Below are 27,244 nucleotides of genomic sequence, written 5' to 3'. Positions count from 1 at the left end.
CCGTTGTCTGCCGCACCCGTAATCTGCTGTAAAGTTCATGCGAGCGAGGGTCACACTCTGTGTAATTGCGTTTTGTGTGATGCTTGGGACGATTTGGTTTTTCCTAGTTTCCTAGTACGGTTAGAATCTTTATTAATATTCTATCGAATAGACTTGCAGTTCTTTTCCTGCTGATAAAAAAGTTGCATTCTTTCTGCTATTTGTAGTTGAGCTACATACTAGCCGCATTGAACCGAACAGATTAAAATGGTAACAAAATGTTTCGAGCTACCTTCAGTGCCAGCTCAACTGAACAACACATGCCCGAACCACAAGGCAAGCAACACAAACCGGCGACAAACTGTAACCGTCCGACTTCGTGCAGCGAAAAAGAAGATGACCGAGTCTGGGCCATCATGAGCGGCGCGCGAAGCAAGGCAGCTCGGATGGGTGGAGGGTGGTTTTTGATGCACCGACAACACGCCAGCGCCTCCCCCTCCGCCACAGATGAACCCTCCGCTCGCTTCGTGCTGGAACTCCGCGGACTCCCTTGCGTGTGGGCCCTTCATCTGCCTCTCTCACTTTCCCACCATCTACTACCGACGGGGAGATTAACGAGAGTATAATAAAAGAGTGTGTCAGTGAACCCATTCCGCCGGTTTGAGTTGGAAACGCGTGCACGTGCCCGGCATCGTGGGCGAACGTGTTGTGCCGTACCTCCGCCCGATGGGTGGGATGCACCGGTCTGTGCGGACGGCGATAGCATTCCGAGGGAGAAAAGGGAACCGTGCAATGAAGCGCCGATGCACAGTCGATACCCCATCGTCATCGTCGTCGACAACCGTGCACACTACTACTCCAGAGTGGACGGTTCGGCTTCGTCCGGGGGAGGGAGCACCAGTGCATTCGGGCGATGCGTTTTCTCCGCCTGCGATGCATCGGTCCGCCCCGAACGTAAGCCGAGCGAAAGTTTCACGAAATGCATCCGAAACAATCGGTGATGGAGACATCACCACCAACACGCCATTAGTAGCGCGTTGTTTGGAGCGTTGCTGTCGATCGCGTTGCACTCGTGATGCAGCTGCACCGATGATCGTACGCATAATGATCGTACAATAATATTGGTGAATGTGGAGAGATGTTTTTTGTGTGGGGTTTTTTCAAACGGGCTATGTTTTCTTAAGTAAAAAAAATATTTGGAGTGTCTACTTTATCATAAACTCCGTTTTAACGCTTTTAAGCCGAAAAGAGAAGCCAAAATGTCGAAGCGCTCTGAGCGCGTACTTGAAGAATTCAAAGGAGATCATCACGAAACCTTCTTTTCAAATAGGTAAATGGCATCAGATTTCCTTCTATAAAAATAATTCTTTATTGTAACTTTTTTTTAAACAAATTTGGAGTCCCAAAAATAGATTTTTGTTGGTTTTTGTTTGATGAAAAGTTTTTTTTTATATAAAAAAAATCCTTTGAACCAGAATTGAAGCGTAGGTAAGCTGGTAAGGTAGACCAATACAGGGTAAAAAAAAATCTTTTCACCGGAAACAGCTGAGCCACCCTTCCATAAGTTCGTTGATACAAATGGTAGCTCCTCTCGCCAAGCTGTTTGCATGAGGAAAACAATTAATGATAACTTGGCATTGTTTTATCCCTTATTATTGAGAAAATTATTGAGAAGCTTATTGGCAATCTCGCTCTGAGGAACAATTTGGATTGAAAAGAATATTTGTTATTATTATCTTTAAGCGCTACAAAATCCCAAAAAGATCCGATTCATCTCCTTCTCGAGTACAGATGAAATGCTTGCAAACATTAGGATTGATGTTTCTGTCCCTCAGCAGGATGATGTTCGTGCTTTTGCCCTGCAAGTTCCGGTTCCGGGCTGCTAAACTACGATATCCAACAGAGCATGCTCGGGATAAGGCAAAATAACAGGGAGAAAATGACTTGTTAATTTTTTTGTTAGTTTTGGAGGATTGTAAATCGTCAGCACATGCGATCGCCAGCAAAATTAAAATAAAATATAAGTAAACTACGATCTCCTACATTTTATTCCTTTTCTTGTTGATCAAGACAAGTTTTTACTTTTTACCCTTTACTCAAAAAAAAACGAAAGCACGTGTGCGAACGAGTGTTTACATGATACAAAACCATTTGAAAATTGTAGTCCATTTTCACAGACAATTGATAGAAAAGCCTCGCACATTAAAATGTACAAAGAAATCATTTTTATCTCGGATATCAATAAACATTCCCCAAGTGTTCTTGAAGCCCTAGTTCCACTGGCATCTCAGGAGATCGTGCGTTCATTTGAATGATGTCTAGGCTTAGGTCTAGCCATTTTGCAATGGGCGCACATCTCCAGAGTATAGGGCAGGTCGACTCCAAAGCATGTGGCTGCGGCTTCGGATACCATGGCATAGATCTTCTATCTATGCTATTCTTGTGTGCAGTACGAGTCTCTTCTACCCTGGACGCAGTTAGAGCCAAAGTCACTCGGGATTAGGCTTCCTTTCACGGTTTGGAGATCGATACAAATTGTATTCTCTAGCGCTAAGCAATACACCCAGACCGTTCTTTATTAATGAAAGAGAAACTCATATATCAATCAACATAAAATTGATACCAAGTAATGAATAGATTCAATTTTCTTTAAATTCTGCTAAGAATTATGAAACAAACATATTGCCAGCAAGATCTAGAAAGGGCACCATGCAATAAGCTTTCGTTTATTTTGGATACATTGTTTTATCTCCTTTCTGGGATTTACTAACAGTCATCCGTCCGTTAACATTTACAGTACTTCTTCTTCTTTGGCACTACAACCTCGAGAGGTCTCGACCTGCTATTTCTGGCTTTCTGTGACTTAATTTTACCCGTAGAAAAGTAGTCAGCCTTAAGTACGGGGATTACGGGGAATACGGGGAACATTTACAGTACAGTCGTTACAAAAATCTCATACACTTCCCAGGCATAACATCTGTTGGAATCGATTCTATTCAAAATTTGAGATCATTTCTTGATAAGAGTGCCAACACGAACTCATCAGAAGAAAATCAAGTCGACACGTCAATAGACTCATCGAGTTCAATATTCCTTTCCGCCATTTCGCATAGTCCTTAAAAAAATTGCCTCCGAAGATTAAGCAACTTTGATGAGCTATGGATTTGAATTGCATGAATTTTCCAGTCAAAACAAAAATCTCCCCCGGGGAAGTGCACGTGCACTGCTAACCACATAACGTGATTAGAAACGCGTCCTGGAACAAGCAACAAAAAAAGGCACTTGCAACTTCCGTGCAAAAACAACACTTTCCCTTTATCGCGTTAATCTCATTTGACTCATGATGAGTTGAATGACTGTTTCGTTTTGTCCAAATAACAAAAGACCATCGCAACATGTGTGAATAAAATGTAGTACAATGAGAGTGAAGCACTAATTCGCACCAAGGCAGACAAAACCTTTTTAGCGTTTGTGCTAACTGTTCTTGATCAGTAGTCAATATGGTGATTTCATCCCACTCCCCCTTCCGGAACAACATCCACCGCTCTTCGTTTGATAATCAAACCCCCCTCCCTGCCTCAAATAGCGATGTAATCTTTTATTGCTCTCATCCGTTTCTATGTCAATCATTGGAAAGGTCATCCGAAATACGGAAAGCAGCCGAAAAGTCACAGATAAGCAAAATTTGGAGCTTAAGCAGCCAACAGAGATGATTGGGGTTTTTTTTTTGTTTCTTTGTCTCGAGCACGGGCTCAGACATGTGTACCTCAGGAGCTGCACAATGTAATGGCCAATTTTATTTCTATGTTTTATGTTTTAATTTGGAAATTAATTAATTAGCAATACTTAGGCTGGGCTCATGATCGCGTGCTAGCGACGTCGTTCAGCGCTGATGCGCTGAATCTCATCTAGAACACGGAGACGGATGAATCACAGAGCTAGCAGACCATTGATTTATTTCTCACTCGCCTTTATTGGCTCTTGCTCTTATATTTTTCTGAGTGGGATTTTTGTAATTTTTTATCATGAACCATTTACCCTAAATTGTTTGTCTTTTGAGCTTTGGAGACATTCCTAGTGATCATCTAGTGAAAGATAGCGATAAATGTTTATCGAAACCCAATCGCCGGAATACAACGCAATGTAACCGGAACGATAAAATGCTTTTTACCCGATCCGATCACCTCGATCAAAGCGCTTTCGCTGATCATGGCAACGCGTAAGCGACGGGAATGATCATTTGCGATCCGAAATCTTGTGACTGACCTCAAGCAACGTATATCACCACACCGTAAGCATCGAAACGATTCCGTAACGCTACCGGACCCGGTACTGGTCAATACCATCCGGTCGGGATTCGCAAATTCGATCCGACCATCGCAGCAACGGTAAGTGAAGGGCATCATATACGCACGATCGAGTCGGCAAACCAAACCTATGCCAATCGAACGCAAGAAATGAAAGGTTCGGTCTGCAGGAGCCAAGCAAAAGGCAGCAGCATCCATCCATCTAGCTGCCAGCAGACAAACCCGGGGGGTTGTGAGAATAGTTGTCATTTTCGGTAAAAGTGTTGCGTATTTTACGACCACCCGACACCGGCCGGGCGTGCTGGTAAGGTTCGGGGGCAAATAGAAAGGAGCATTCGACACTTATTGAACTCGGTGCAGTTGGGCTTACGTGTGGGACACTATCCCCACAAAGCAAAATGTACACTATTCGTAACTGATCGGATGCACATAGGAGAGCAAGAAAAAGGAAACGAAACGTGGTGCAATGTTCTCGGCAAATGCTATCCGCCTGTTCACCGATCGCCACTAAACGAACGACCGATCACAACCGATCAAAATGATGACCTGCCTGTTGGAATGAGTGTATTATGCAACGGCCAATCTTTCATTAAGTGCAGCTGCAATGCAAGTGAGCCCCGAGGTAGACGAGAGAATGCCTCGTGCAACATTCAACGGGGGTCATCAAACTTTCGGTGGGAGGACTGCGGAGGAAATCCCGACGAATTCCCGAAAGTGAGACAACTTTCTCATTCCCATCACCGTCAACTCGCGTCGATCGCACCGTGCCTCGCACCTCGGTACAAGGTCTTCCTGTTTCGGTGCAGCCTTTTCAGAAAAGGATAGCCGGGGACGAGTTTTGTTTAAGTGCATTATTATGAAACTGCGCGATAAATGTTTGGATAATCGGGGGAATGAATTGAAGCGAAAGCCTAAGAGTATGGGATTGAATGTGTACAAAAGAAAGACATCTCGTAAAAAAATACTCCTCTAAATAATGAAAAAAGGAGCGCACTTTGAATTGAATTCAATTCTAATTCTATCATCCCTCGGATGTACCGCTATCTAAGCATGGATCGCGTAGGATGCGTAACACGACCGGGGTGGTAGTGTTGCTTACGAACAATAAGAAAGGGCAATTTTCAAACAATGCAAAAGTTCGTTGAACTGAGGCGGAAGCTTCAGGCGGAAAGGATCAAAAGGGGTTTGCCTGAGAAAAGATCAATCCTGGTGCTTGTTTCACATAAATGGTCTAACGACGTAGGCAGGAGGTTTTTCAGTTAAAATGAGTACCGATCACCTCTTCCTCGAAAGGTTTCGGCCTTCCATTTTTCAGTCAGTCCTGCTTACTGGGAGGCGGTCTGGATGGGATTTGAACCCCGGTCATACCGTGTGAAGATCGGTGCTGCTATCGTCTCAGCCACTCCTTTTACTTTTTTATTGTACAGATGTAGAGTATTACGGGTTGAATTTTACAGGCTTTAGGTTGCTTAAGAGAAGATTTATAAACCTTGCCCTGAACCTATCACGAATCTCTCGGTCTCCGATATTGCTCGGCATTGAACGTTTTTAAGGCGACGTTCTACAAAGAAGGCTGATTGGAACTTTGGATCATTTAAAGTGGTCGTTTAACATCGTTCTCGAAGATGTTATGCGAAGCGCGGGCTTCGACATCAGGGGCACGATTATCACCCGGTATCTCCAATCGACATGATCGGACGGACATCTGCGGCTGAAAGTGCACGACTGATAGAGTGCGTGTGGTGATAGAGCACGACTCGGAAGCAGAGAATTAGTTGACGGCGATCATGGACCTTGGCACGATCGTACCTTCGGACGTAAGCAGCGAAATCCGAGGGCACATTGTTCAGGGGAATCGTGTCTACTACGGGCTCCATAGACTCCTGTTATCCAGAAGACTCTTGTAACGCAGGAAATGATACGGCCGATTGTACTCTACGGGCGCGAGTCCTGGACTGTGCTGGCGGAGGAATCCAATGTACTCGCCATTTTCGAGCGGCGAGAACTGTTAGAATTGTTTATGTATGATTGTTGATCGTATGTCAATGCTATTTATACTATACAATCTGTTATTCTAGCAGTCGAGAGAGTAGAACAAGCAAAGGCTTATACATAGTAAGTATTTGAGTCACACATAGAAAACTATTAGGAAAGGCTTGATTGGAAGCTTAACAAAGCATAGCCATAAATGATGGTGACTGCGGGTAACTTACATTGATTGACTTATTGATCGCAACCTTTGAGCCATCTGAAACATCTCACCCATCTCGGGACGAAAATGCCATCGTCAACAACATTGATGAATGAGACGTGATTGAAAACAGATAAACGATAAGCAGACAGTAAGGAAGGTTCCGGGCACCCTTCTACTGTGGGCCAAAACTGTTTACTGGCAGTATCTTGGTCTCGGCCTGCTGGAAAAGTCCTGAGTAGTATCAGGCTTGAGGGTCATCTTCAAAAAATCTATAACTCAGCCATATCAGGCGGACACATCACTCCATCTCGATTTGGCCATACCAAGCATCTTATGGTTCATGGCCTTAAGAATCTTGCAGAGACATGCTCATAGAGCTCATTTTTGGCCTTTTCTTAACGCTAAATTTACAATTTAAATTGCAATACAGCTAAGCTCCGTCATCTATAAGTGCTCAATATATTTCATGAAATGGGGCTACAAAAATCTCTCTAGGCACGGATATCAGATTTAAGTTAGGTCACCATTTTTTTCTGAAATTTTGAAAAAAAATCAATTCTTCTAACGATTTGTAAAAATAGGAAAAAATACACACACACACACCAACAGTCTTAATCACGGTCCGGATTGATTAATTACCCTAAACCGTCAACATAACCGTTCCCTTCACATTGTACACATTCTCAAACTGCACATGATTGCCCCTTTTGAACCAGCGCAAGCTACTCCCAGATAGGCATCAAACGCACCCGCCAGTTGCATCAAACATTAAAGGCAGTTGAGCCAACAAAAAAAAAAAAAAATCCCCGAAACCCCCCAAACCATCAAAAGCCAGTGGCGCTCGTACATCTTATTCACTGCCGCCGTGATGGCCAATCAATCGCCGTTATCAGGCACGCCCCGCGTCAGGCTTTGCCTCCGTGAGCCTTGGTGCACATTGCGCTTGTTTTGTTTACGATTTCAATCCATCCGTAATGGTACTAATGGAATATTATGAAACATTTACCGATCGGTAAATGGGCTGCCTAATGAGGCCTACTTGACTTAGTCTTTTTGCACCACTGTGATGAGCGTTTTTGATGGGTTTCGTTGCTCGTGCATTAAATTTGCAAAATTTGCACAATTTTTTTTTCATCTCAAGAAACGTTGCACGAGGATGGGCTAATCAAAGTGTAAAACAATACAAAAAAAGTGGGCCGTATTTTTGTTAAACGGAGTACATAATTAGGGAAAGCATGAGCCATTTTTTACTTGATAAGTTTGAATCTAACTTAAACTTCACTATTTTCTTTTTCTTTCCAGTCCAGTTCATAAAAAAGGAATTTGGAAGCCAAAAACCAATACGAGTACACTTATAACGTGCAGTACACAACTCTTTGTGTCCAATTGTGATGTTAGTACAGTGATCGACCAAATTAAGCTGCCATGTTTTTCAATTCATTTTTTTATAGGTTAATAGTTCTTCCTCGCTTTTTCAGAACAATTTCCTTTCTCTACAAAATGTTATCGATTATTGCTACAAAATCCCACAAACTAAATTGAGATCAGGACGTTGTGAACACCATTCCAGCAGTTTAATTCGATAAATGCATAAGCAAGCCTTCATCTTCATGGCTGCATGGTTGTGATCATGATCCTGCTGGAGTTCGAATAGTCGTTAAAGTGCTCGCCTTCATTAAATGTGTCCACATCTGTCCACAGAACTGTTCTCCAAAATTTGCTAGAAGCTTATCAACAAGCTCCTTAGACCGTTTTAGCCGTGTGGTTGTTGTAGCCTTACCTATGGAAGGGCTTCTCCGTACCACTTTACTATGAACCACCTGTTTATTGATATAGCTTTCGATCGATATGGGTTTCCTGGTGTTGGTGAAAAATTTTCATTTGATTTTTCTTCGCTTCTGATTTGATCTGGATATCTGGTATTCTATCCTTTAGCGTCTCCTGTATCTATATATATAGACGATCTCCCACTATTCCAAACCATCCGCGGAGTACGAATGGTAAGGTTCTTTAAGCCTTTCTTATGGAATACGCGGCTGTAGTCTGGTCTCTCCCAGGCTCTACTCCGATGGCCAGACTGGAGAGTGTTCAGCGCAAATTCACTCGTGCAGCTGTTCGGCGCTTTCTTACCGGTTACCCTATCGGTTACCTCTATCGGCATTCAATAAGTGCTATCACCTGGTCGACTATAATGTCCCTCTGTCTCGTTTTCGTGTCCGTCTTCTTGCAACCTCTTTCCTTGCAAACTAATCCTGCTGTCATCCTCGCTTTTCCTTTAAGTGTTAAAAAGAATTGTTGAATCATCATTTGCGGACAATAAGCAATTAATTAAATTAAATTAATTACTTGTTCCTTGATGATTACTCATCTTCTATCAACTGGCGAATAAACTAACCGATTGGTTTTAATTTAAAGAATTATTCATTCCAATAGAACAATTTTATTCTATTACAATTAAACTCAATGGTTTTGGGCTTGCATCTTGCTAAGCTTAATTTTTAACTCCCAAAAAATGCAATAAACCTAAACAAAGAAGTGAGTTGGTTTGTTTCAACAGTCACTGTATTCTATCACTCAACACTATCTCAATCGGATTGATAATACAAAAATAACCCTAACGCACTAGCAGTTGCGTTGCCTAATCGTTTAATCTTCACATTACGCTGCTTACTTATTACGCGGGCAGCGACGTGTTCGAAATGGGTTTCAAATCATTCCGACAACAAACAAACAAACGAACAAAAAAAGCCATCTTTCGGGGCAAACCATTATTCTTTTGACAACCGACCGATCATACACCGTACACCGGGAAGGGTTCTTCGGTTGTGATTGACATATTTTGGGTTACGTCCAGCTTTATCAGCGGAACCAGGCGGTGAGTGACAGCCGTGTGTGGTATGATTAATGTAACGCTTGCTAGGGCAGGAAATTATTTGTTAGGTGTTAAACATTGATTAGAAATGGAAGGAAGGGTTTTAAAGAAAGAGAAAAAAGCAAAGAACTTGCTCTAGTTCTAAAACTCAAGGCTTTATTTTTTCGTAGCAATCTGTAATGGTAAAGTTCTTCTTTTAAATAAGTTAACGCAATTATTTGCATTTCAAAACCAAGAAAGGAGCTCCACATCCCGGGAGGCAAAAGTTTGCTACGTGATGTCTGCCTGGTACGCAGCTAAATATCTCCACGCCAGTGCATTTTCCGACCATGCGCACAAATTTTCCGCCACGAGAGCACAGCCGCCACCAATAAACAAACGCGAATCGAACCACGCGCCTACTGCGACTGTGTACCATCGCGATCCGAGCTGCTTGCGATTGCGATGTTTTTCGATGTCTTCAGCAGCAGCATCGCGTATCGCCCTCGCTGCCCGGCTTTCGTCGTTTTCAGTTGACCCAATTCCGGTCCGAAACCGAAACTGAAACCAACGCCCGAAAATCGTTTGCAGGGTGCTGGGTGAAATGTTGTACATAGGGGGTGGCCGATGCATTGATGCCGTACCCGTAAGGTGGTAAATAATGGCCAACGGTTCCCGGGGTGGGCGGGAGACGCACAATTTTCTTACGTGAGTCCATTTCGGCGGTTTTCGGATGTTGTTCTAGCTTTCCTGGCAACCCCCTCCCATGCTCCGCAAACATGCGCCCATGGATGGTGGGATGCCCGGGCCTGCGAGTATTTACAGAGTTTTATGTTGGGGACCGACCGAAAACAACCAGCATAACCGGCAATTCGATGGGGCCTTCCGGCGCTTCTGCCGTTGGTTGGTACGAACGGGTCAATGCCCTTTTCGCTTTTTTCGGAGCCGCAGAACACGTGTCAAGCATTCCTGCGCACGTTGGGTATGCCGGTTAGGGGGGGAAAGATGTCTTGCGGTATGGTGTCAAGCGCTAGCGCAACTGCCTGGCCCAGTGGCATACAGAATGATTCGTTCCTTTTTTGGGGAGAGGGCCACAGAAACCCCGTTCGCAGAGCGGTTTATGACGGTTTTAGAATGATTCTTCTTCTTCTAAACCAAAAAATTCAAACGACCGATAGACCGTTCGCTGCGGTTGTTGGGCCACTCATGTCAGGGAGGTATTGCGCAAAATGTGCGTAGGGAAAAGTTATGTTTTCATTTGGAGTTGGTGTCGTGGAGGAGATGGGAATGCATGCTTGAGATGGAGAAAATGCTGTCGGAATGGATTTGTCACACATAAGTACCCTGAACGAAACATTCAATTATTTCTACATCAATAAGCAGCAATTCTTGCAGTTTAAATTAGATTTGACTGTTTTCTTATAATCTTTGATTTAACTGGATAAGAAGCAATCTAATGATTTCTTTAGAACCCAGAAATCCCAGAAAGAAAAAGTATCCCAGCCTATTTGCTTTACTATAATATAGATTTGGTTAATCACCACAACTAGAAGTCTTTCTCTAATCAATCAACTTATGCTGTCATGAGCCGGACTAAATTGATCATTAGCCCATTTTAGCCACAGCTTACGGAAGTCATCCCGGACACTCCCCTTTCTACCTGTTTTTGGTGAACTCTTCTTATCATCAAAATTGTTGTTTTGTTAACAATAACATCACCTAATATTGTACAAGTAATATGTAGTTAAAATTAGTTAGATATTTAATAAATTTTTGTGTGTATAAAATCTAGCGGCAAAAATCTGAATAACGACCCTATAAATTTAGGTATTGGTCAGATTTTTGTATTTTTTTTTAATTCTAACTAAAATTGATGAAGCAAACATAAAAATTCGATAAAAATATAAAACCTTGATCTTGACTTACATGTCTCAAAACCTTTCTTACTGTTAAACTAGATATTCTCTACTAACTGTTAGTTACTACAACTTTTAATTACTTTCGGAAACGTCTGGCCTGGCCGTATTGCTTACTAAAGATTAAAAAAAAGGTTACCAAACTAACATATGACCTATGAGTGTGTAATAATTTAAACATTCGATATCAAGCTTCTTGGGATGGTTATGGGCTCATTACGAATCTTATTTTAGCTTTGAAATCAAAAATCTTCGGAGAAATCCTCCTTGCTCCCTTCATTTTCTTTTCTCTTATCTTTTTCCCAAAATTGGTTTATGAATGATGTGTTTTTGAGTATTCAGTGGAATTTGTATTTGGAACTTATACAAATTTTATATACACTTCTGTATAACAAGAGCCGGGCTGTCTGCCATGAAAACGATATAGTGATACAATTGTTTTGTGACTACATTCCACGGCCCATCATCACTGCCTCCCCCGATATGGATCGCACCGCAGTCATTCCCGAGTGCAATGACCGCCAGCACGGCCCGTTTCGGGGGAAAAATCTTATCGACCTGCCGACACAACAGCAAGCCTGTACCACTTATCAGCCGAAGCACATCCACAAAACAAACCACCCTGGTGCGCATCCCTGTTTTGCCAAAGGAAAAACTCCACTGTCCCTTTCGTATTGCGTATTGCGCGTTCCGGACCATCCATCCGAACATTCCTCTTTCCTTCCTTTCCCAATTGCGCAACACACAACTCTCTTTTTCTCTGCAGGGCCAGAACCCGCACCCCGGTGGTGTAAAACTTTCTTCGCCTAAACACGGCCGCCTCAAATGGTAGCCGAGTTCTACATTTTCCACCACACACACACACACGCAGCCGTCCTATCTCGCTCAAGAAGAAGAAGCGAGTGCCGAAAATAGAAGTAAAAGATTTGATCGCTCGATACCGAAAATCTACCCCCCCAAAACGCCGAAGACGGACCGCGATTCCTTCCTAATTGAGCGGGTTTGTGAGTAAGTGAGAAGGGCCGGAACAATGTGTTCCTCACTCGCACATACGCACACGCACTCTATCCACGGATATCGGATTGTTCTGGTGCACGTGTCAGCCACGGCAACCCTCGTATGCTTGAATGCCGCATCAGCCGCCGCGGGGTCACTAGACCAATGAACTTTTACTTTTATTTATCACACGCTGCTCGGTTGCTTGGCTGATCTTGTCGGGGTTCCGGGGACCGTGGGGTGTGGTGCCGGATGAAACGCATGCTCAGAAGTGTGGAAGCACTCGGTTGCAGAAGTATGGCAGGTTGGGTATGGCAGGTGCAGAGAAGTGAGGGAATGCACACATACGCACGCACACGCACAAAAGCAAGATTCGGCTTCTTCTGCTTAGGGGAATAAAAGGGAATGCAGCGTTGTGTATGGTGGTGGTGGTGCTAAATCTATGCTGTGTTAAGCTGTATTAAGAAGCACTTATTGCAGTTACATTGGGTCACCATCGATAGCCGCTTGCCTATTATTCCAAAGCTGCTTATTATGGGTCTAATTTTATGTTGTTTTCTTGCAAAGAAGTTTTAAATTTATTCATCATTAATCAAAGCATAGCCGCATAAACAAACGTAACAAAAGATGCGGCAAGGAAGAGCAAAAATTACTTTCGAGTCATGATAATATGAATAAGTATTTATAAATATTAATATAAATAGTTAAATTAAACTATAGTCGTTTTAACTTCACAGGCCATTTATTTTAAATCTATTTTAATTTCGTCTAATTTTAGTCGATACACTAACAATAACACGATAATACAGGGGGTGTACACGACCTCCAATCGCACGTGCAAGTACGTACTATACCAACGGCTACTATGACCATATCATCTGAGGACGATAGAATAAAAGGTATTTGATTTCTTCACTATCTGAAGCCGTTTCCATATCAACTAGCTTTGTTTGCCATTTCATCTAAGAAGCCTGCCATAAAAATGGATGCTATTGCCTTATCAGCTGAAAAACCCTGTAAATGGCATAAAATAGCTTAGTGAACACAACATACAAGTTAAATCTGTGATTTGAATTCTTGTATTACCTTCGTAATGGTGTGGAATTTTTGAGCTGAAATACAATAGGCAGTAGTGCGTATTAAGTGCAGAGAATTCAAATTTCTAACATGAAATATAAATAAGAATTAGAGCCCTGCCTGTGATCTGCCATATGCCCATCGAGATTCAATAGAAAATTAAACGTTAATAAGAGTACAAGATGTTTGTGTGTGACTAATTAATTAAATATACAACATTCGGAAAACTGTGTTAAACTCCTTAAAAAATGGTAGTTTTTCTCAAACCCATAATAACTAAAATAAGGCGAAAACGTTTTCTTTAACATTGCTGATAAATTTTGAATGAAAGATGGAATCATAGTTAAGTTTTACATATTAGTATTTAGCATAAGTTGATAGCTAAGCTCAGGAATCAACCGTTGTTTTATTTCGTTCATATTATTTAACTCTTTAAGATAGAAAATTAAGGTTATGAGTTGATAAGATAAGTAAATAAGATAAGTTAGTAGGGTCTTCTAGCAATAAAAAAGTCTTATGAAAAACTCCTGTGTTCATAAAGAACATAAATATTAATATCCATTTAAATCCTCCAATATTGGCCCTTTGAACAAACATTTAAAACATCAAGCATATGGTACATCAGTTATCAGGTCATTTTTTCCCCCCTGAAAGAAAATCCAATCACTTGTTTATTCGTTTTGCTTTAATACATTAAAATGTTAAAGAATAATATTAAATTATATTGCTTGATTGCTTATCTTATGGGAAACCAATGGTTAAGTTAGTTTACTTCTTCTTTTAGGATGATAAATATTACATCAAACTCTAATAGCTACCATTTTCCACGGTTCGCCCAACTGACTGTGAGTCAGTCAGCACTCCATCGCACGATACGTTATGAATAAGTATCTGCTTGTGCGCTGCTCATCTCGGTGGTCGGAAAAGGTTATTGACCCGTTCGCAACCATTTACTGGCGGTGCCCGGTTCGTAGCTTTCGCATCAGTCACATTCTTTGCTATTGCGCCACAGCAGCTATGTACTGAATACCCGGAGAGGATAAAAAATCGATAACGGGTCCGGGTAATAGCGCACACTAGCAAAGGACTACAACGATAGTACAAGACAGTAGTATAGCAGCGGAGCTTAGTCTGTGGCATGCGTTGAGAATAGATTCAGTCAAATAGAGTTTAGTAATAATTAAGCTAAATTACTCGCTCTTATACAGTTGCAATAAAATGTTCGCTGTATTAAATGCTTCCTAGTATTTGTTGGTCGGTCGGTAGATTTTCAAGTGCTATTCTTGAACTGAGTTAACTCCATCTTGGGAGATCCATCTTGGACTTCGTCACGTTCGATTGGTACTTCTTCGAGCTCCGTTGTTTTTACGTGTTTTCAACGTGTTCTGCGTGCCTTGCCGTGTGAAATTTGCTGTCTATAGTTGCACTGGTGTCTTGTCCTCAATTCGTGTCAGATTCCGGCCTGATTTGTTGCATCACCGCGCTGTTATCGACTATTATTCGAGCTAGCGTCCTCGACGTTTCACGCACTCGTTCTTGTTTTGTGTTAGTGCGTTTCGTTCCTGTGTCAGTGCAGCTCAGTGTTTACGATGGCTACGTCCTGTCCTTCGTGCTCCCTGCCTGTAAACAACGAAGAACTGTACAAGTGTGCGGGCTCCTGCGATACATCTTACCATCTTCGTTGTATTGGAGTCCCCGAAGCTGCTCTTCCGGAATTCACACGGCCCGATGCTCAAGCCCTCTGGATTTGCGCAAGTTGCAACGCATCGCGGCTTAGCGGTAGAGCTATATTCAATGAGCTCAATACCGCTCTCGATGTTCTGAAGGACGAGTTGCTTCGTGAATTTGACGGTCGTCTTACTGCCGTCTTGGATGCTGTGCGTGCTGATGTACTGTCGGCTGTTGACAGGAGCAATTCCAACACGCACACGTTGATGCCACTCGCACCACTAACATCATCAACCGCCGCAGCAACGCCATTAAGCTCCCGCCCCGGTGAACTGGACCGAGCGTCCCAAAACGCTCCTAACCGCAATGCGCCTAAACGTAGGCTTGTCGATTTCACGCCTCCTGATGCCGTTTCTGCGCCACCTCTCAACGTTGGCACTGCACCGATTTCACCATCGTCTCGTACCGTGCTGACCGTCCCGTTGAATGTGTCCAACGGGCCGAAATTCTGGTTATACCTTACCAGAATTGCTCCATCGGTGTCGGACTCCGATTTCAAGCTGATGGTGGCTTCTCAGCTAGGTACTGATGACGTCATCACTATTAGACTGGTGCCACGTGACAAGGATCCAGGCACTCTCAGCTTTATCTCCTTTAAAGTTGGGATGTCGCCTGACTTAAAAGAAAAGGCGCTTTCACCATCCACTTGGCACAACGGTATAGTGTTCCGTGAATTCACCGACCACCGCACTTCACAAACAGCACAGAATTTTTGGCACACAGGACCCCGGGAACCACTTCCGACCACCAGTACACGAGTCAACTTGCCGCCCAACCACCTGAATCCGCCGCTCTCCGATCCGCACCACGCCACTATGCCCGAGCCACCACTGCCTTAACTACACGTGTTCTCCGTGATACTCCGCCGACACATGCACAGGCTCCTAACTTAGAGCTTCTCCTATACTACCAGAACGTCAGAGGACTGCGCACCAAGCTGAACAACACCCGACTCGCATTATCTGAGGCTGATCTCGATGTATTGGTACTTACCGAAACCTGGCTCGACGAATCGATACCCAGCGCACTACTAGCTGACACGCAATTCATCGTATACCGTTGCGACCGAAGTACTGATAACAGCATACACTCTCGTGGTGGAGGTGTGCTCATCGCTTGTGCCGCTTCGTTAAACAGCTTCATGTTACGTCACGCTTTCTCATCGCTTGAGCTCCTGTGGGTGTGCGTAAAACTTCATCGCTGCAGCCTGTTCATCGGTGTTATCTACATCGCTCCTGAACGCAGTTCCTCTGTGGATGTGTTCGACAATCTGCATGAGAGTGTATGTGACATTTCCGAACGTATGTCGCAAAACGACCTACTGTTGCTGTTTGGTGACTTCAACATGCCAGCTATTACCTGGCATGCCGCTACCGACCCACCACGCCACTTCATGCCCAACTATTCATCATCCGGTTGCTCTCTCATCGATGGCATGACCTACAATGGATTGCTGCAATTGTCAGGGGTGAAAAATCATCGCGATCGCCAGCTGGATTTACTTTTCGCTAACCCTGCCGCCGCTGAAAGCTGTTCGTTTGTTCATTCCGCACCATGCCCCCTTGTGCCTATCGACCTGCATCACCCCGCACTGGAGACCACTATTTCGGTTCCGTCACCCCCAGCCGCTCATCTACCTCGCAGTGACCGTGGTCTCCGTGGATTCAACTTCCGGAAAATGAACCATTCGAGACTTATTGCCGTCCTGTCGGCTGTCGACTGGTCTTTCATCGAGGAATCCTGCAACATCGATGCTGCTGTCTCCAAGTTCAATGAGAAGATCACCGCTGCCTTTCCTTCCTGTTGTCCCTTCCTCTATCCCCCTCCTCACCCCCCATGGTCGAACAGATCGTTGCGCACTCTGAAATCCGACAGGAATCGAGCTTTTCGTAATTATCGTCGCAACCGTAACCCGACTACGCTTCGTATTTTTAAATATGCATCCAGCGCTTATCGCTCTTATAACCGTTGGCGCTACGCGTCCTTTGTAGTACGGCTACAAGACCGCTTCACAACCGACCCCAGATCTTTCTGGCGGTTCAGTAATGCGCGTCGTAATCCTAACGGCATCCCTTCTATCCTATCCCTTAATGATGAAACCGCCTCCAATCCTCTCGATCAATGCCGCCTCTTTGCCAAACACTTCTCTAGTGTTTTCGTTGATCCTTGCAGTAGTGCAGTGCCTTTAGTCGACGGTCTATCGTACACCCCTTGTGACGTCTTCTCCCTAAACGATGTTCACGTTGATGTTCCCTCTGTATTGTCTGCCCTGTCAAAGATCAAGTTGTCCTACTCGCCTGGTCCTGATGGTATCCCTTCCTCTGTCCTTAAGAAATGTGCTTCCTTTTTTGCTCCCCTTTTGACTCGCGTCTTTGTGAGATCCATCAATGAGGGTTCCTTTCCTACCATTTGGAAGTCTGCTTGGCTGGTCCCCCTTTTCAAAAAAGGTGACCGCTCTGTATGCTCCAATTACCGTGGTATTTCACTACTCCCCCCCATTTCCAAAATCCTTGAATCAATTATTCTCTCCTCCATCCTTCCTATCATTGTTGGTCACCTATCCCCGCGCCAACATGGATTCATTCCCAAACGCACAACTTCCTCCAACCTTATGTGTCTTGTATCCTCTGCTCTATCGAACATGTCATCCGGTGGTCAAACTGACGTCGTATACACCGACTTCAGTACTGCCTTTGACAGTGTTCCTCTCGATCTGCTGATTGCCAAACTCGAAAGACTTGGTATCGGGGGTCGTTTACTGTCCTGGCTGAAGACTTACCTGGTTGCGAGATCGTATAGAGTTAGAGTTTCGTCTTGTCTGTCCGATTCCTTCGTAGGTTCCTCGGGTGTTCCTCAAGGTAGTGTCCTTAGTCCTATTTTATTTCTGTTATTTGTTAATGACTGTGTTTCCATCCTCCCCGCCGAAGGTTTTCTGTTTTACGCAGACGATCTTAAGATCTTCCTTCCTGTGTCCTCGTCTGCTGACTGTTGTCTTCTCCAAACTGTACTTGATTCCTTCTCTGTTTGGTGTCGTAAGAATGGCCTACTCCTGTCCCCCGATAAGTGTTGTGTGATCTCGTTTTCTCGTTCTCGTTCTCGTTTCCCGTTTAGCTACACCCTCTGTGATACAGTAATACGTCGTGTATCCTCTGTAAAAGATCTAGGTGTGTGGCTCGACGAAACGCTGTCCTTCAGTTCCCACGTTGATTATGTAATTAGCAAGGCTAATAAATCACTGGGTCTGATCATTAGGCTATCGTCCGAAATCCGCGATCCCCTCTGCTTGAAGTCCCTGTACTGCTGTTGGGTGCGATCCTCCTTGGAATACGCGGCTGTAGTCTGGTCTCCCCCAGGCTCCACTGCGATGGCAAGACTGGAGAGTGTTCAGCGCAAATTCACTCGTGTGGCTGTTCGTCGCTTCCTTAACGGCTATCATCTTGCTCTCCCTCCCTATCCAGTCCGTTGCCGTCTTCTTGGGCTAGAAACCATTGAGGATAGGCATTTCCATATCCGTGCTAGCTTCATTGCAGGTCTCCTGTTAAATGAACTTGATGTCCCTTCTCTTCTGTTTGCCATCCCCCTTTATGCTCCTTCCCGTCGCCTCCGCGATAGACCTCCCCTTTATATCCCATCCCGCCACACCCGTTACGGTTCGAACGATCCTCTGCTACGAGCTTTGTCGGCTTTCAACAAGTGCTATCACCTGTTCGACTATAATGTCTCCTTGTCTCGTTTTCGTGTCCGTCTTCGAGAAGTCTCTTTCCTTGCCACCTAATCCTGACTGTCATCCTCGCTTTCCCTTTAAGTGTTAATGAACATTGTTGAACCATCATTGGCGGACAATATGAACTAAATAAATAAATAAATAAATAAATAAATAATGATACATGGTGGTGTAAACGTTTTATTTGATTTTTAAAACCGCGATGATTATCATCATGTTTACATAATCTTGTCATGCTAATAACTACGCTTGTTTTAAACATTTTAAGCGTAAATTTCTTAGCGTGAGGCATGTTTCAGTGTGTTGAGATAAAAATATTATTAAACGATTGTTTGTCAATGTTTATTATGATATACTATACTACATACTATTTATACAATAGGAACGACCTGGTCGTATTGCTTATCGTCTTACTCTAAGAAGCTAAAAAATAAAATAGTTTAGAAGTAAGATGTACGAAAATATGGTTCATTACGTTAAATTACACTTAGGTCAAAAAATAACTAAAAATGTCTTGCAGTAATAGAGCACAACATTTTCGAAAGATGTAGTTTTGGAACTTAAATGAATAAACCAATAAACATCTTAACTTAACTATAATTCCCCCAACCTAATACCTCGTTAAATTTGTTTTACGTTTTTCAATCAATGCAAAAAGTTACTATAATAAAGCTAGATTCGGAAGCAATTTTCATAAATTGCCGAATGTTGGGCGATCGGGTTTTCTGGGTGTGACCCCAGGGCCTGCTCGGCGGAGCTATCAAATTTTCTGCTGTACGCAGCTTTTTATCGGTCAATGACCGCGTAACGTGCGTATCAGTACATAGCCCCAAATAAAGAAGGTTAGTTTAGTATATAAAGGCGCACACCATTTCGTCAGCAGAGGCTTCCTTCTCCTTGCTATCTCAGAAAAACCAGGTTAACATCGAAATTATTCGCGCTGGCACGCGGCTAGTATACTTTTGTTTTCAATTTCGCTCCTAAATTCCATTTCATTTCGGGAAATCTTATCCCGATGGATCGATTGCAAGTATATAGCAAAAGTGCCGAAAAAGTCTTTGACCTGCCGCGGATTCTGTGGCAAGCAATTTCGTCGTTGTATGAAAACAACCAGGCGTCCGCTTTCAACTCACAGCCTCGCCGTTACAGTAGAAGACAGGCGAAACGTTGCATCGAGCAATTTAGCATCAATTTGGTTTAAATGATCGTTTCGTGAGTTTTTAGGGAAGAGTAGTGGGGGGGGGGGGGATTAGGGGGATATGGAAGAGTGGATCAACTCAAACTGTTTTGATGATAGAAGTCTTCAACTAATTGTTCGTCGTCTTACAAGATTTTTTTCTGCACACCACTGTAAACGTGTGCATCCAAAACGCAGCCGCGAGCCTGTAACGATAGGTTCAACGACCCTTCGCCTGATGGTGCTCTCGAAAAATTCCCCAATTTTGGACGCTCAATCACACCGTCGCCCCTAAAAGGTTTGCTTCCCTTATCGACCCGTTTCTCTCCTTCCCCAAATCGGAGAACGCTCCTACGCTGCCCAGGGAGGTGTCAGTTTCTTCCGACCGCTTCCAAACACCTTGCACCGACCACCGTCGTGTGTTCGATCAAGCGGTGACGCAGTACCTCATGCTGATAGCCTAGATGTACGCACGATTTTTGCTGTTGAGAAGCATAATGTTGGAGATAACAGAGCATAACCCTGGTGGTGGACGAACGGACGGACGGACGGACGGACAGGGATGGCGCATGTTTACGCCGATCTCTCCACACTGTTCTGGCCGCACGACGGTCTATCTATTTATGGTGCTAGCGGTGAAGAAGAGTAAAACATCGCGGCACATAAGCCTCAACATAAAATCCTAAGGGAGCGTACTGTGGCAACGAAACCACTCTGCTTCCCTTTTCGGGCCGACACGACGTCCCGAAGCTAGCGAGTAACGAAGTATATGTTTAACCTAGTTTCGGTGCGATGCGTTGAGCCAGGAAGCCGCCGGTTTACGGTGGGATTTCCACTGACTAGAAGGGGGAGGGTTTCTCCGCACAGTTCTCCAGCAGCGAGAACGCTATCAAACTCCACACACAGAGTTCCATCTATACGTTCCGTAAGTGCGGCGAGGGGTTTCGGGAACTGTTGCTCCGTAACCATGGTTGGGGGGGGGGGGGGGGGAGGACGTTTGGGCAAGAGTGGACAACTTATCAAACGCAGACCTTTTGCTTTAACTGATCTGCGTACTACGGATGCATACAAAGCGAGGGTACGCTGTTACAAAAAGCTTTTAGCAGTACAGCAGGTTCCTTGATTTGGTGGAGAACGTTTTGCTATTCACAATCATTCACAATCAGTCTGTTCACAATCATTACAAGTTAGTGGAATGGGATTTTCTCTTCTCGTTTTTATATTAGCTTTAACCACTGCGACACACGTTATACTGGATTAAATATTGCAATCCTATTATTAATAGAATCATGCATCTCACACCTATAGCCTATTTTGTCTCTTTAAAATTAGCCTTAATGATTTTCAAATCATTCAAACAAAATAGGGAATATTATACTTTCTTCTTACTTTAAGAAAAGTTACTAGCAAAGATATACGTTGAAACTTTTTTAAGGTAATACTATCTGTCTGTGGAGCATTACAAATTTTATTAAGCTATTGAAGACGCAAAAATATGCATCTTACTTAAAAGACAATTATTTTCTCGACATTTTCTCGGCCAGTCGATCCCTTGGGACATCTCAGCCAAATACAATCTTGTTAAGTTTGGGCTGATCACAACATTCGATTCACTTAAAAACTTAAAACACTCTCTGTATTTAATGTACCTAAATATGAAGGATGGCCTGGCCTTACTGCTGAGTAAGTTAAATTACACGATTGGAAAACTAAAATAAGATGAAAGCCATTGGTTAAAGTTTGTGATTACAGACAGACCTTTTCAAGGATAGGGTGTCTGGGCAGAATAACTTTTAGAATAAGATTCAACCAGCAATAGCTCAACACCAGCAGAAGCATATTTCATCAAATTAGGGTTAGGTATTGAAATCGAAATAAAAGAACTGACAAGTCCAGGGAATGATTGTTCAGTCAATAAATCTTTAGTTGTCTCATGCATCCAGACCCCGATTGTTTCTGCATCCTAGCTGATTATTGGAGTCTTGTCGATTTCTGTTTACTTTAATCATATCGAACAAAAGTCTGTATGGAATCTGTATTTCCGACCGGTAAGTAAGAAGATATAGAGCATAAAAATGGCACAGCCACAACATAAAACAACATTTTAATTGGCGATCTTTTTTTTTTTTTTTAGATACGAAAAATACTACTCAAATAGATCATCACGGACATTTGAAGAAGATCATAATAAAACCTTCTGGAGACATGTTAATTTTTCTTTATGAATTAAATGAATGAGTCAAATTGAAAAATCATCTTTTATAATCCATGGCACATTCGGGAGAAACAAACGGTCAGACAACTGAGAAGTTTTAAAAACAACGGGCCATATTTATGGATGAAACGGGCAATATCTACCTGTAACCTGCTGTATATAAAGTAAAAATTAAGTACAAAAATGACACTACATAAATTGGAAAAAATCATAAAGAATGATAATTTTGAAACTAAATAAAAAGACACACAACAATCAAACTGTATCGCGTATCATCAAAATACCTGCGCACATCTGAATAGACGGTCAGCCTGCCGAACGCAGCCGTGCATTGTTTATATCGGTACGCAGCCGAAAAAACCGATCAGACCGCAGCCGAACCATTTAACCGCCCTTTCCTTATTGTGTCGAATGAACATGTTCATATGATTAACTTTATTTCATCCCAAAAAAAAACACGATATACTTCAGCAATCGTCAATTTTAAATGCAATCACTTACAACTTACAGCAAACAGGACAAACAGCCATGATTCAGATACTTCCACCACGCACTAGCTAATGATGATGTGTTCTACAGACATCTCCTACACGGTGCACGATAGAAACCTTCTCTACCCCGCGAAGGACACACACGGTCGCCGCTGCTGCTGCTGCTGCTGCTGCTGTGTGTGTGTCGGTTTTTGAGTAACGATTGTTTGTTTTGTTTTTACGAGATACCTGATGGTTTTGCCACTGAGCCTTACTGAGCCACACATCCGCCGGTCCGGAACAGTACGCAGTTCATGCACACGGTTTCCGGCTTTTTTGTTTTTACAGACTAGGATAAGATAAATTACTTACGAATCACAACTGCAACGTGCGCCACGGTGCACAAAGTACAATAGTATTTACGGGGTTTTTTTGCCTACCAGGGGTCCGTTCGTTTGCCTGTCGTTTGCAAAATACTTTTCGTTTCCGTTTCCGCTCCTGCCCTACAACACACGTTCTAGCTGCTAGCAACTACTAAATGGCAGTTTGGTTTGTGCGTCCGTCCGATAAGCGATTGCGAACCACACGGTGGCCATTTAGAGAAGATGTGTCTTTTGTTATAGTCTTTTGCTGATTGATTCCTTCATTCTTCTATTCGTTCATTAATTTTATCATGTGAGATTCTCGGCGTAAGATAATACACACACACACACACTCAGTTCAGAGAAGTAAGAAAGGTTTCGAGCACATTAGATGATACCTATAGACAGGGGTGGTCTATCGTGTAGTTGCTTTGTTCTTCCTTTTGCTTAGTTCCAACATGGTTTGTGCTTTATGAGTTCTATGCTGCTACATATTCTACTGGCTCGTTGCGAGCCCGTGTGTTTGTGTGCGTTTGTTTGTTTGTTCGTTTGTTTCGCGATCAACTCCTGCCAGCATCCTTTCGATGTACCGATGTACCGTTCTCCTCACAGGAAGACGACTCTAGTGATCGTAACGCTCGCATACGCCCGCCTACTCTACTGGAGCGCGCGAATCACTGTCACGGGTCATTATCTGTTATGCTACTAATACGGGTTTGGTAATTTAGAATTTCTTTTCAAACACATCCATAAAGGGAAAGGCGGCCTTCTCGGGGCGCAGCAGATCGATCAGAAAGCACACCGTCCCGGCGTAGCCCTCGTACAAGCTGAACGGACAGTCCGGGTTCCGTGCGTTGCGGATGAATTCCTCGTGCGTTAGAAACTCCATAAACTTTAGCGCCCGGTGCAGATACTTCGGGTCGGAGGTGAGCCGGTAGAGCAGCAGGAAAACGTACCCGCTGCCGGCCACCCCGTGGCAGATGCCCGGCCCCTTCCGCAGCAGCCCCTTCCGCCAGACTAGATCCGCGCTCCGGATGCAGGATTGTAGGTAGCGCTGCTCTTGAAACACAAGATATGCTTTGGCCATCAGATACACGACACCGGCGGCACCGTGGCACCAGTGGACGAGCGATTCGCTGCGCGTACGTCTCACGCAGTCCTGCAGCGTGGTCGGAAAGTTGCCCTCGCTGTCCTGCAGCCCGAGCAATCCGTCGACCGTGTTCTTTACCAGCGACATTTCCACACTGCTCAGGTTCAGCTGCAACGGTGACTCCAGCAGCATGTGCATGATGGCCGAGGTACCGTGGGCGGCCCCAAGGTAATCGTCCCCGTAGCATTGGTAATAGAGAGGTAGAAGACCGGTACGGTGGCGTTTGCCACTCTCGAGAATGGTGGCACAGATGACGGTGAGAATTTCCTGCGAAAACACCTTACGTTCGATGGTTTGGTGCAGCCAGTAGACCCCGGCCAGATAGCCTGCCCGACCGAACAGGATCTCGTCGCTGCCGTTCTTGTTGAAATCGAGCCGCTTGCACACCTCAATGCCGGTGGCGAAGCAGCGCAAATCTTCGTCCATCTCCTGCTTGGCATTGTGCCGGTGGGCAATGGCCGCCGAAACTGCATACACACCCGCATTGCCACACAGAAACGAGCAACGTTCCTCCGGGCGTCCCGCATACCGTGCGGCCAGTGCTTTGGCATTCACTATGTACTGCTTGGCGTACTGCAATGCTTCCTGTCCGAATATGCCAGCGTCGTGCAGCTTCAGGAACATGTAAGCGATTCCTGAAACACAAAAACGGCGACGTTTTACTACGGAATCGGAACAAAAGCAGGCGTCACCTGTGCTACATTACCAGCATCGCCCACGTATAAATCACCACGCTGGTCTGTGTTGCGGTCCGGTTTGGTGTTTTCCACTATCAGATTCACGTACGATTGTATCAAACCCTTGATGTGGTCGTCGCACCGCTGTATCGGCCCACCGCCATAATCCGGAAACGGATTGGCAAAGTATCTGGTGCCCATCAGGGAAGATGATAATGTGCGGTGGCTGGCGATAAAAAAAAGAACGAGGCGGATGTCGATGAAAGCAATGAAAACTGTTGAATGAGTGTGGCTGAGTTTTAGCGCAAAGAGGACCACAAGGGTCGGCATGCTCGGCCGTTACCTGTAACTAAAAGAAAGCACAACTGTTGTCCGTTTCCAGCCACCAAAGCTGATCCCCGATTTTCTGCTCTCCTCCTTTTCTGTTTGCTTTTTTGCTGGATTTTCCGTTTTTGTTTTTATTTTTCACTGCAGTCACCTTTGCACAGCGGGACAACCTATGCGGACATCGTAATTTTGACATTTGTGGGAATAAGATTTTCATACGGTTTTTATTTAAATTAATTTTTGTGTTTCCTGCTTAAAAAATCGTCACAAAAACTTTCTGGACGAGTGATTTAGATAGAGATTTGGTATGGATACAAGCCAAAACCAAAAATACCGTAAACAAAAAATCTATACGCGATAAGGTCCAAAAGATTGAAAGGAATGCACCAGTGTGGACTATGAGCTAACATTCGGACAAAACAAACTGGGGAAATTTATTTGGTTTGAAAATAAATAATATATTTTACGAAAAAAAATAATATATTATCCTCATGCTAAAGCCAAGCTTTCCTGCATTTACTGTTAATATAATTTTGATAGTCCAGTATTTGTATAACGCAATGTATTCACTGACATTTCTCATCTAATTGTAAGAGAATTAAGAAATGCTTTTCTGCAGCATCCCAACACGCGTATGGGTGGATAGGTTTAATCGCATCCGCGATCAAAATCAAAACATTACCCCTTTCCGAGCGCAACACGGGGAAAGCGCGGCTTTGGTTCCAAAGTGCACTGATAGAAGCGACCCATACGAGACCGGGCCTTAAAAAGTCTTCCAAACGCGTGTGTGTTCATCGAGTGACGAAATATCTTTCTACCTTACAACATTTGTGATTTCTTCAAGCTTTTATCTCAAACAAACGTGTTTCTACAGAATGGCTAGCGGGAAGCTATTTCGTGCCATAATCATGGGTGCACCCGGGTCAGGCAAAGGGACGGTATCCGGCCGCATTGTGAAAGTGTTTAACCTGAAGCACATCAGTAGTGGTGATTTGCTGCGATCGAACATCGAGAAGCGCACGGAGCTGGGATTGATCGCGGACAAGTACATCCGGGAGGGCAAACTGGTGCCGGACATTTACATAACCAAGTGCATACTGGGCGAGCTCAAGCAAATCGCGACTAGCTCGTGGCTTTTGGACGGATTCCCCCGCACACGTGAGCAGGCCGATGATCTGTGGAACCAGGAACGGATCGATTCCGTTATCAATTTGGATGTGCCTTTCGAAGTGATCATCGAACGTATCCAGAGCCGATGGGTGCATCTGCCCAGTGGGCGAGTGTACAATGTAGGGTTTAACGACCCGAAAACGCCGGGTCGAGACGATGTAACCGGGGAGCCGCTTAGTCAACGGCCAGACGATAATCCGGTGGCCGTAAGGAAACGGCTGGAGGTGTACGATGCGTGCACGCGGCCTATAAACGATTACTTCGATAAGAAGGGTGTGCTAGTTACGTTCAAGGGTAGCACCACGGACGAAATTTGGCCCCACGTGAAACAATACCTCGAAGCTAAGATACAGTAATGTGCGTGTATCGCGCTACAGAACTCCCCTTGCCCAACAAAATTCCACTGAAACATACCGGCACAAAGTTGCACAGTAGTAGATAAGATAAAAGCAAAGTACGATATATCGATCGAACCCGAGATATCATCTCGAAAGGTGGTTTGATGTTAATTCCACTGTGACGACAATAAGCTATTTGTAGGATAAACATAAACGAAACGAATCAAACTTTTTTGTTTTATAGAGAAAGCATATCAGTTTTGTCCCCGTTGGCAAGAGATAACATGAGAATAAAAGTTGCTAATGTGTACAGTTTAGATGTGTTGTTGTGTTATTATTAACGTTATTAATAATAATGTGGAACTTACAGCACGGTTCAAGGTTATCCAGCGGTATAATAATCAATTAAAGATTATTTTTCAATAATTAGTGACGCTACGAGGGATCGAATTTCGCTTGGGACTCGACACACTATTCCTGCATTATTGTATAAAGTAATATTCAATTCAGCATCCGCTGTATGCCACGCTCTAGCCCACCCACGAATCGGGTGGATCAAGCAAGCAGCACGATATTCTGTGAAATA

At 43.9% G+C, this 27,244-nt stretch overlaps 3 protein-coding genes across 3 annotated transcripts; 2 read left to right on the top strand and 1 right to left on the bottom strand.

The window, feature by feature from the left end:
• Positions 1 to 14,909: 14,909 nt before the first annotated feature.
• On the top strand, positions 14,910 to 15,887 carry LOC118510021. Its single transcript, XM_036051407.1, has one exon. The coding sequence runs from the start codon at positions 14,910 to 14,912 to the stop codon at positions 15,885 to 15,887; it is 978 nt and encodes a 325-aa protein (XP_035907300.1).
• A 6,679-nt stretch (positions 15,888 to 22,566) lies between these two features.
• Positions 22,567 to 25,380, bottom strand: LOC118511600 (lanC-like protein 3 homolog). The gene is made up of 3 exons (XM_036054881.1): positions 25,167 to 25,380; positions 24,853 to 25,049; positions 22,567 to 24,781 (listed from the first exon to the last, which is right to left on the bottom strand). Exons 2-3 carry the CDS (start codon positions 25,022 to 25,024, stop codon positions 23,721 to 23,723), a joined length of 1,233 nt encoding a protein of 410 aa, XP_035910774.1. The 5' UTR covers positions 25,025 to 25,049; positions 25,167 to 25,380; the 3' UTR covers positions 22,567 to 23,720.
• A 441-nt stretch (positions 25,381 to 25,821) lies between these two features.
• Positions 25,822 to 26,975, top strand: LOC118511599 (GTP:AMP phosphotransferase AK3, mitochondrial). Its single transcript, XM_036054880.1, has one exon. The coding sequence runs from the start codon at positions 26,026 to 26,028 to the stop codon at positions 26,674 to 26,676; it is 651 nt and encodes a 216-aa protein (XP_035910773.1). The 5' UTR covers positions 25,822 to 26,025; the 3' UTR covers positions 26,677 to 26,975.
• The last annotated feature ends 269 nt before the right edge of the window (positions 26,976 to 27,244 follow it).

Source organism: Anopheles stephensi, chromosome 3 (genome assembly GCF_013141755.1).
Source record: "Anopheles stephensi strain Indian chromosome 3, UCI_ANSTEP_V1.0, whole genome shotgun sequence".
Lineage (NCBI taxonomy): Eukaryota > Metazoa > Arthropoda > Insecta > Diptera > Culicidae > Anopheles > Anopheles stephensi.
This window is presented reverse-complemented; position numbering and strand designations above follow the sequence as displayed.

Coding starts and splice junctions, on each gene's coding strand:
- LOC118511600 (XM_036054881.1), bottom strand. CDS start 25,024: ATGGGCACCAGATACTTTGCCAATCCGTTTCCGGATTATGGCGGTGGG. Junction 24,782..24,852: donor TTTATACGTGGGCGATGCTG/GTAATGTAGCAC, acceptor TTTGTGTTTCAG/GAATCGCTTACATGTTCCTG.
- LOC118511599 (XM_036054880.1), top strand. CDS start 26,026: ATGGCTAGCGGGAAGCTATTTCGTGCCATAATCATGGGTGCACCCGGG.
- LOC118510021 (XM_036051407.1), top strand. CDS start 14,910: ATGGCTACGTCCTGTCCTTCGTGCTCCCTGCCTGTAAACAACGAAGAA.